This window comes from Pistacia vera, unplaced genomic scaffold, assembly GCF_008641045.1.
Source record: "Pistacia vera cultivar Batoury unplaced genomic scaffold, PisVer_v2 Contig735, whole genome shotgun sequence".
Lineage (NCBI taxonomy): Eukaryota > Viridiplantae > Streptophyta > Magnoliopsida > Sapindales > Anacardiaceae > Pistacia > Pistacia vera.
This window is the reverse complement of record NW_022196596.1, coordinates 527,063-537,467: the sequence shown is the minus strand read 5'-3', so window position 1 is coordinate 537,467 and position 10,405 is coordinate 527,063. Positions and strand designations below refer to the sequence as shown.

Here is a 10,405-nt window from a genome sequence, read left to right as displayed (position 1 = left end):
TTACTTGAAGAACTATTTACAAGGTCTCTATATAGATACCACACACTAACACTATCACTGCCATATTTACAAGGAATATAATATAGAGTAAACGACTTTTTCCCACCCAAGGTTTGCCTTAATGACACTTTCTCATCCAAAAAATTTCAAAATCCCACTTTCTCACCCAAAGTTTATATTTTGTTTCTACCCAAAGCCAGAATCGGCCGATTCCAGTACCTAAAATTCTCTCCGGTCCCTGATTTGTTGCTGATTGTCAGACACTGCAAAGTTAGGGTTTCCTATACTTAGCTCATTTCTAGCGACGAATATTCAATCGATCATCACCACTCGATCCAGCTGCCTTCACTCTACAAACCCTCTCTTACCCTAGTTCTTGGAAACCCATCGAACGTCAATTGAGAAAGTGAAGTGTATTTTGAGTATTAATGGAATATAAGCTTTGGGTGGAAAAGTGGTATTTTGAATCTTTTGGGTGGAAAAGTGTCATTAGGACAAACCTTGGTGGGAAAAAGTCGTCTACTCTATAATATATTAATAGTCTTTTTCACAGGAAGATTCACTTAAAATGGGCATATTTGCGCATGCAGTTAGAAGTTTTTTTTTTTTTTTTTTTTTTTTGGTGCCCTTGGACACAAGTTGACATACATAATTCAACAATGGGGAAATATTAATCAAGTTTATCGCTGAATTTATCTTCATCTCTGTAACTTTTTTACAGGAAAAATGTCACTAAGATTAATTATTACGCAGTTGAAGAAGATATTGAAATTGGGCATATTAGTTAAAGGGCTTATAATTAGTACATGGGTAGTACTATACTTATAAACTAATTTCACAAACTTCTTATCACAACTCTGATATGATAGTTGATTAACTCGCAAATGGGTCTCGTCTACCTATTTACAAGCTGAACAATTATGAGCTATCACGTCGGGATTGTGAGAGAAAGTTTATAAGATTGGGTTGTAAACCAATCTTTACCCTTAGTATATATAACTCCACAAAGTGCAAGGAATATTTGATGTAATAGCTAGGTTGAAATGAAGGGTTTGTTGAATTTTATCTGGCATGAAGCGTATAATACAAATTCTGGAATTCATCAATGTATTTTGTGTAAAAAAAATAACCATGATTCATGAGAAATAAAGAAGTTTGAGTAATGTTGATAGCAGTAGCATCCTGATTCTATTAAACTTGTGTCTTACTGGCTTATTTAAAGTTACTTTTCGAGCCTCCTTCCACATATGAAGAAAAGGTAGAATCATCCATTGGCAGGCAACATCAGTTTTTGATAGAAGAAAATTAAAAAGATGATCAGCCACGTGCATAACCTCTCCTCCACTCTTAGTGCCTCCGTATCTCATACTCAAGCCTCGGAAAAAGAAAAACACGAATGATGTAATGTTGGAGAAAAACTTTTTCTTCAATTCAGTAGTGGAGGCTGAGAAGGTGGAAGTTTAATAATTAAATGTATCAGGATTTGATATTATAGTTAAAAGCGAACAATGATTATATATCTGTTTAATTGAGCAGAAATTTATATGCTGCGGAATCAAACTTGGAAGATTAACTTGTACTTGCTCAATTGTCTTGATCTCACAGGCATCAAATTTAGTAAACAAAAACAATGTTGACGGATTTGATATTCTAGTTAAAAGGAACCAGTGGTTATAAACTTGGTTTTCATTGGTTAAAAAATGAATAAAGAATCGATTTTATGTTATAATAAAAGAGAATCTAGTAAAAGAATTGTTATATTTAGAGTTAGTTGTCAGTCTATCAAATAAGTCAGACCTAATTTTTTTGCTAAACCAAAAAATCTTTCTCAACATACACACATATTTGATAAAACAACATAACAAGCCTGATTGAAACTTGAAAGAAAACTATTTAAACCCTGAAATAATGAATTTGCATTTCCATAATTTTGAGAAATTGTAAAAATAATCGTCTATTAACCCTCATATCCTTCTTGACTTCTTGTTTACCCTTTCATAGTCCCAGTACTTGAACCACAATGTGCTCATTCCAACAGAAACCGAAACTGGGAGCTCTTATGTTAGAAATGTATGGCCGGAATGTGTATCACTGTATTAAAAGGATTGGTTTTCATAAATTCAAGGCCTGTATATACTATTATATACAAGAGCACGAGCAGAACTAGTACAATAACTGAATAACAGCAACGGCTCTACTCTTTTTTACTGTAATGAAGTAGGTATTGCTCACCCATCAATAAATGGATTCCCATTTCAATATAGTATTAGTAAGAATGATTATCGAGGCAGCCATTAGCCAATAAAAGCTAGAGGGAACTGAGATAGTCTTTGATTATTGAGAGAATGGGATTACCATAAGAAAGTCCTTCCATTCTCTGGAACAAGATCCCATCCATTCGGGCTTGAACTCCCTCAGAAAATGTCAAGTCCTGTAGCAGTTCCTTCAATGTTCTGTCCACTCCAGCTATGGAATTCCCCAGCCCACTTAAGATCTCCGATAGTGAAGGAGATGGTTTTGTCATCTCTACAAGAGTAACCTAGTTTCAAGCAAATACACGCATCACAATTGGTTCTCTAATGAAGAGAAATTATTACATCTTAAAGTAGAGCAATATAAACATTCAAATTGAAAAAATTATTACAAGAATAACTTCCTGGACGGCCTTAAATTCAAGCAGCACTAGAGTAACAGGTCATTAATTCCCAGTTGCTTTTAGTTAAAAAGGCCAACTGGACAGCCAGGCTCAGGTTTTATATGTCTTACCACATCAGCCGACCTTGTGGACATAAATATACTGATGTCACGTCTATGGGATTTTTAAAGACATCGGTGAAAAGATTGGCTTTGTTTACTACTCAGTAATCATCTTCTGGGCTTAAACTTGTCATCCAGGATCATCATGAAACAATGCACAACCGACATTCAGAAAAAAACTAGACCTTCTTCTTTAATTTTCCTTCTCTTGTTTATGGTGTATGGACATATAGGGACCAATATCTCTGTATTCTTCTATCAAGAAAAGTACCAAACCATATGGTAAATACCAATAACTGACCCTAGGGATCAGAACATTTACAGTGTGACTAGAAAAAAACTGAATGAGGTATAATATATTGAGTAATTAGTGACTTTAATGACGCTGGAATAAGTTTTTACTATTTTGAATTCAACATAGAACACCATATCCAATGCAAATCATTGAATTCTATTAGAATTTATTTATTTTTCTTTAAAAATAAGCAAAAAAACCAAACCTGTCTGTCTTCTGGTATACTGGCCTTTTGCTTTGCTATGGCAATAGCTCGAGAAAACCCACCAATAGCATCAACTAGACCTCTTGAAACTGCATCATTACCAGTCCAGACTCTGCCTTGTGCAAACTCTTCCATTTTATCCACCTGGAGGAAGATTAATAGCAGAATTGAAGTTTTTCCTTTCCAGTGCCAAACAAAAAATCCAGAAGAAGAGAACAAGAATTGACTTCAAATTCTAAAAACAATGTCAAAATAAGTAACATACGGGCATTGATCTCGAAAAAGCTGCCTTGTCCCGAAATTGCTTATATGCATTCTGGGCAGACTTAGCAAAAAGTTCTGCTTCATCAGGTCTGGAAAATTAAAGTTAGTTATTTTTTATAGTTAGTGGAGCATATCAAAGGCAAATCAAGCAGAAAAGCACTAATCTGGGAGCTATTTCTAGCAAAGGGAAGAGGATAGATAGCAAAAGAAGACACAGGTGATAGGACCGATGGTCATCATAGTGAACCCAGGTTTTACTTTAAAAGTAAAAGAAAAAAAAAAAAAAATATATATATATATATATATATATATATAGTTTTAGCCAGATATATATTGATAGTATCTATAAATGTAACAAAAACTCTCACCTAAAAGGTCGTTGTTCAGCTGCAAGGAGCTCAGCATATCTTCCCCTTGATATGATCTCCTTATTAAAGCCAATCTTTTCATACAATTTCCCCAGGTTGAACTTCCCTGAAGAAAATTAGAATAAATTCATTCCAAGTGCTTACAGAAACTATAGACCATATAATATAGAAATCCAGACGTAATGAATAAACTTTGGGAATTTGAGCAACCAGAAATCACATAATCATTCTTAAGGAAAGAAGTCTGGGAAAAGAAACAAAGCTACCTGACAGTGGGCAAAGATAACACTAATATGAAAGTATATTCACACCAACGATCAATACAAAATAAAATTAAGACATTATATTATATAGAAATCTTTAGAAAATCTATTTTCAATAAATATCTGAATTATTATTTTGTTTCACTGGAGTTTTTATAGTATAATATCTTAATTGTTTTTTATCCTCTATAAATGTATACTGTTCTATGGATGTAATTTTTTTAAAATCTGCATTACATTAATTGGCGTTTTCTAACTACTAAAAAAACAATATTTTGCAGTCTTCAAATGTGAGAAGTTCCGCCAAAATTTTGTTTTTAGTAGTTAGATGGCGTCAACTCACATGGTCTGGATTTAAAAAAATAGATAAAGATTTCCACAACTAAGAATTTTCAATTATACCAATCAAAAATATTTTCCATGTTATCATTCTCAGGAATTATACTGCATGTATTTTTGAATGAATGTACTACATAGAAAATTATCTCCTTGTCATGATCTAGGAGAAGTTTCAGAAATAATAGTTCACCTATAAATGTATACTGTTCTATGGATGTAATTTTTTTTAAATCTGCATTACATTAATTGGCGTTTTCTAACTACTAAAAAAACAATATTTTGCAGTCTTCAAATGTGAGAAGTTCCGCCAAAATTTTGTTTTTAGTAGTTAGATGGCGTCAACTCACATGGTCTGGATTTAAAAAAATAGATAAAGATTTCCACAACTAAGAATTTTCAATTATACCAATCAAAAATATTTTCCATGTTATCATTCTCAGGAATTATACTGCATGTATTTTTGAATGAATGTACTACATAGAAAATTATCTCCTTGTCATGATCTAGGAGAAGTTTCAGAAATAATATTTCACCTGTGACTACTCCAATTGAACCAGTCAAGGTCAAATTTTCAGCAACTATGGCACCCGCTGCCATTGCCATATAGTATCCTCCACTTGCTGCTACATCAGACATTGATGCAATAACAGGTTTTGATTCAGCCAAGAGTCTGATTTCCCTCCACATTCTGCATACAATAAACATCCAGGGGTACTAGATTAGAGTATCTGACTGAAATTGATTTGTTTCATATCTAATTATATTGTATATTTGAATGAGCTGATAGCTGTTTGTCACAGAGACATCAATGTATTGTCTGGGCATTACAAATAGAGAGGTTTCTTCTTGCACTCAAAAGTAATACCATGGAAGATTAAGATCTACCTGAATTGATTTAAAAAATATATATATATATCCTCTCCAATGATTTTTACACTACTCAAAAAAACAAAAAAAAAAAGCAGCAATCGAACTATCCTGTTAAATTTTATTTATCTTACTGAAACATAAACAGCCAATTCAAAGGAGCAATCACAGACAACAATACTACCCAGTTGTTCAAGTATTAATGATGCATTCTACAATACAGGAGTACTTACAAATCAGAAGCAAGAGCATCACCTCCAGGGCTGTCTATACGAATGATAGCACCTTTATATCTTTTGGACTCTAGAAAAAGAGTGGGGAAATAAGAGAAAAGAAAAACCAGTATCAAATAATTTATACTGGCAGTATTTTAAATTCAAAATTCTAATCTAAAAAAGAGAACATTTGTCACATGTTACATGTACCTATACACTTCGTAACTTTATTCTAGAAAGCATTTTGTTAACTCAAAAAGCTTTACATATCAAGATGAGATCAAAAGTGCATGTTAAGTTACATATACTTTAATGCCATTTACAACTCTGCACTTCGATCCCAGAGAACTTGAATAGTTGGTGACCTGATTCAAATATAACTAGCCAACCAAAATGGCCACACGACATGTCATTTTTAAATGAAAAAGGAGCATATAAGATGAGTGGACCAAACCTAACAAAATCATCTATACCTCTCACATTACGAATTTTCTCAATGAGCTGCTCCCCAACAATACCCGAACTAGACAAACTTAACGGACTCCGTACACGACTAATGCTTCCAGAGGCTCTGATCACAGCTATTTGGTCTTTCCCTCCTGTTAAACAAAGAGTCCATTTCCTAACTCCTGAGTATTTCCTGCAGTTACAAATGGAAGGAAAGTATCTTATATACATTCAGGAAGTGCATCTTTTAATTTGCAGGCAATGGCATCCATTAAGTACAAGAATAGTGAACATCAGAACATGAATGGCGGTGTGTGTGTGACACAGAATGTTATAAATAACCTCAACATTTTAAGCCATGTATGTTGTATAACAAACTTTGGATACACAGCCAAGCATTCTCCAAAGATAATTGAAACGATATGATAAAAGTTTACCAATAACTGCAGAATTCAGAAAAAAAGATTCACAAGGTATAAACATGAGCTGTAAAATAAACGTCAGAATTTGTTGAGATTTAAAAGTTTGGCAAAATCGCACAAACTTCTGGTAAGAGAAAATTGTATGGCAAGAATTTGCTTGAAATTGTGAATCTAAAAACAGCTTGATGTTTGAATAAGTTTTCTACATTTGAAATTTCAACTGATGCCTTGAACAAACTTTAACCTCTAACTAATATATAGTAACAGAAGATCTTTAACAAGGGGCTGGTCCATCCGATATCTGGGCTTTAGTACTTATGGTGGTTTAATAGTCCATTTTTGTAACTTCATCTCATTTTCACTATTCATACAGAATCTATAGCTTCTTATAAAATAATAATAATAAAAATACATGGTAACAGAAATAACAATATAGTAACAACGTTAAAACTAAAACTGAGGAGTGTGAGATTATAGATAATAACAAAGTTAGATAAATAAAATATTCAATTAGATGTAAAAATTCCGGTACTTAGAGGCCTCCACCATTAAGATGACTACCTGTAGTCAACAATAGGAAGGTTTTTATCCTTTTGGACTCCAAGCCTCTTTTTCAACATTGCGATAACCTGCAGGAGTTAATTATAACCTGACTATTATCATCTACTATAAAACACTCAATTGACACCATCTCAAGGACATAAGATACTTCCCACACTGATGGATACCATCATCACAATCTTCGGGAGAGAATATTAACTCATAAAAATTATTAGTTAATACACTACTTACGAAATGTCTCTGCAGAGAATTTGAATCACTGATTTAGTTGTTATAATGCTATAGAAAAAAAAGAACTATCTCCTATGGTAAACTGTCTGTTCTTGTTTTTTATTTATCATAACATATTTGAAGGAGAAATGCTGCTGTTCTCATATTAGAGATCCCTCTTGCACCCCCAATATTTTATTAAGACATAGTAGAGTGGTAAGTGCAATCTGATCCTAGAGAATTGTCTAAGAATTATTAACAGTGGACTGCCAGAGTACATGTCAATTCTACATTGTATATTTGTCCTGACAAATGACAAACTAGGAAAAGAGTTTGTACCTCATCATCATAATGTATATTTGTTATCAAGCCCTCTTCTTTGAGCTTTTCTACTTTGTAGACTCCTTCATTAATGAACTTCTCCATATCTTCTCTTTTCTTTCCTGTATAAAACTCATCCAAATTATATTCAATACTCTAAAATTGGGCCAAAACCATGAAATAGCAAGCACCTTTGGAAGAACAAACTTTATCCAGCCAATCCGCATAAATATTATCAAGCAACGCTGTCAGCATCTCACAATTTTCTTCAGACATAGTTTTGCGAGTAAGTTGATCCCCAGCACTTTTGTATTTACCAATCCTTTGAATTTGTGGTTCAACTCCAACTTTCTCCAATACACCTGCAAAAATATTTTTGTATGCCAACAAGTGGCTGTTAAAGAGCTACAATTATAGCAGATGCTAACATTTTCATGTACTTGGTAAAGAGTAATTCCAACTTTGAAAAGACATGTAAAAAGCCACAATTCACAAATAATACACAAGAGTAGAGAGCAAAAAATGAATAAAGCAGCATTGATGTCAATACAACAATCATCATCAAGTCAAAACCAATATAACCAGCAAGCAATTGCTGAATTTTTCACAATATAGACCCTTCTAATACAGAAATTTTCAAAATAAAAAGAAAGAAAGAAAACTCACAGAGATTAAATTTCCATCAAATGTTCAGTTTTACGAGATAGCCACTCAACACTGGAAAAATTTACTAACCTCCAAGGAATGATGCTTGAACAGTCAAACCATACAAGGAAAAATACGCACTTGGAGGTGCATATAGCTCTTCACATGCACAGGCAAGGTAATACTCTTTTTCTCCACATGCAGGGACATAGCCAATAATAAATTTACCTACAAGTTTCATCAAAAACTGATGTAAAGCTTCATTCAGTGCTGGTAAAAGTTGTTTGTGGAAACAACTTAGCGTTTATTAGAAACAGCAAATATTATAATGAATCTAAGAACCAAATACAGGAAACAATGATAACAAGAATAAAAAGAAAAATATTGAAAAGTTAGAATAAGCTTCTTACTTCAAAAACTTGATTCACATATAAAACAAAATATTTAAGACATGATGTGGTTTGATGATAAGAGAAGATATCAACAAAAAGAATGTTCAGGATAATTTAAAATGCAATAAGAGATAACCACCTCTCTCCTTCCACAGCTGAGCACACATGAACACACTTATTCACAATCCTAATAGTCCAGAAACACTCATTGCATATTTGTTTATCAAATGTGCTGTGCAAATTTTCCCGGATAGTGTTAAGGATCCAACGCCAGATTGACAATATAAATGAGATAACTACATCTTGATTTACCCTAAAGTAGGACAGAAATTAAGTTTATGATATGGACTGAAACAATCCAATTCATATCGATGCAAAACAATATAAATTACAAAGCTACCTGACTTTTTGAAATCCACAATGTGCCTCCGAATTTCTTCAACTTTTCCCCATCCACAGTTTAAGGTTTCAATGTGAAGATAAATACCCGAAATACGAGGATCATAAGCTGCCTTTATGAAATTGTCACATATTTGGGGTAGAGATAGTCCCGAAGAGAAACGGCTCTTTAGCTGATCAGATATCTGAACATAAGAAATAAACAAAAACGAAAACTGTCAACCTCCAGTATAAAGAAATCGTATCAAAAGCCACAGAAAAAGACTGTTCAGAAAGTAAAGAAAATCACATTTTATAACTTTTACACTTGAATGATCTATCGCAAGGATTAAAATTTAGTTATGAACCATGGAAAACAAGCTAAAATTTGATTTCCTTCTTATATGACAAACATACCGTGCCTGCTGGCTGTTATAGAAACCTATAGCAAAGGTAGCATTTTCTTAATAAAATTCCAATTAGTATTTTACAAAATAAAAGATAAATTCTGTGCAATTTTTTACTACTTAGCTGCAAAAAAACAAAACAAAAAAAAACAACCTCTAACCAGGTAAACAATACAAATTTCAATTTAGAGGAATCTAAAAACAAACCTGGCCACGTAATTTCATAGTGAGAACACTGCCTTTACGAATGCGCTCCCACGGGAAGGCAATCAGCATCCTCAGCTTCACATTGAAGCTCTTCCAGGCACCGAATTCCTCAAACTCGAACTCTCCGCTCGGATAATTCTCGTCCGTTGATTTGAATTTGGTCTTATCAACTTCATTGAGCTGCTGTTCTTGCTGAGTCTTGGCATCGGACGGCGAGTCGTCGAAAGCGCGGAGGGAGAAGCTGCGGCGGAGGGAGTGAATTTGGGAGAGCGCGTGATGATTGGATTGCGTGGTGGAGAGAGGGGAGGAAGAGAGTAGGCGGTACTTGAAGTGAAGAGGAGAGAGCGAGTGAGTGACGATTAGCGAGAAGGTTTTGGTGTGAATTCTGGAAGTGATGTGAGGAGTGTGAAGGAACAAAAGCTTTGACATTTCGTCGATTCTTCTCTTCTCCTCTGGCTACTGAATGAGGTGAGTGAGAGGGAAAACGGAGCGAGGGGAAAAAGAGAGGATGACAAGGTGCAGTTTCGTCCACGTCAACACACCAGGTGTCATTGCCTATGTGATTACGTGGACTCATACAAAAAAAGTATCCCATTATATTTATTAGGTTATAATCTCGTACCCCGTGAGTGAAAAAATATCAGAAATCATCAGTTATTTCCAGTTTTTCTTAGTTCTTTAAACCTCAAGAGAGGTCATAAATTCTATCTATATATATATATATGCAAACATCTTAAACCCTGGAGGTCTTCCTAAATCTGAAAACCCTCTCAAATACTAGTAATAACATAAAACCCTTTATTTTTGGTGAGATGTTAATAGAATTGACTATTCACATAGTT

The 10,405-nt window shown here is 33.9% G+C and overlaps 1 protein-coding gene across 2 annotated transcripts; it reads right to left on the bottom strand.

The window, feature by feature from the left end:
* Nucleotides 1-1,852: 1,852 nt before the first annotated feature.
* On the bottom strand, nucleotides 1,853-10,036 carry LOC116115288 (serine protease SPPA, chloroplastic). 2 transcript variants are annotated; one of them, XR_004125650.1, is made up of 14 exons: nucleotides 9,564-10,036; nucleotides 8,972-9,155; nucleotides 8,270-8,407; nucleotides 7,726-7,896; nucleotides 7,553-7,656; nucleotides 7,004-7,071; nucleotides 6,047-6,213; nucleotides 5,592-5,661; nucleotides 5,025-5,179; nucleotides 3,890-3,995; nucleotides 3,523-3,610; nucleotides 3,258-3,401; nucleotides 2,200-2,539; nucleotides 1,853-2,093 (listed from the first exon to the last, which is right to left on the bottom strand). XR_004125650.1 is itself a non-coding variant. In XM_031401445.1 (13 exons), the coding sequence occupies exons 1-13, from the start codon at nucleotides 9,990-9,992 to the stop codon at nucleotides 2,309-2,311; spliced, it is 2,055 nt and encodes a 684-aa protein (XP_031257305.1). In that variant the 5' UTR covers nucleotides 9,993-10,036; the 3' UTR covers nucleotides 1,853-2,308. The 2 variants fall into 2 exon arrangements, 1 of the variants encoding a protein (XP_031257305.1); XM_031401445.1 differs by having other exon boundaries at nucleotides 1,853-2,539.
* Between the last annotated feature and the right edge of the window lie 369 nt (nucleotides 10,037-10,405).

Excerpts from the sequence above, each read along its gene's own strand:
- LOC116115288 (XM_031401445.1), bottom strand. The coding sequence starts at position 9,992 with ATGTCAAAGCTTTTGTTCCTTCACACTCCTCACATCACTTCCAGAATT. Across the intron at positions 7,072-7,552 it reads ATATACATTATGATGATGAG|GTTATCGCAATGTTGAAAAA; the intron begins GTACAAACTCTT and ends TAACTCCTGCAG. Across the intron at positions 3,996-5,024 it reads TTCAATTGGAGTAGTCACAG|GGAAGTTCAACCTGGGGAAA; the intron begins GTGAAATATTAT and ends AATTTTCTTCAG.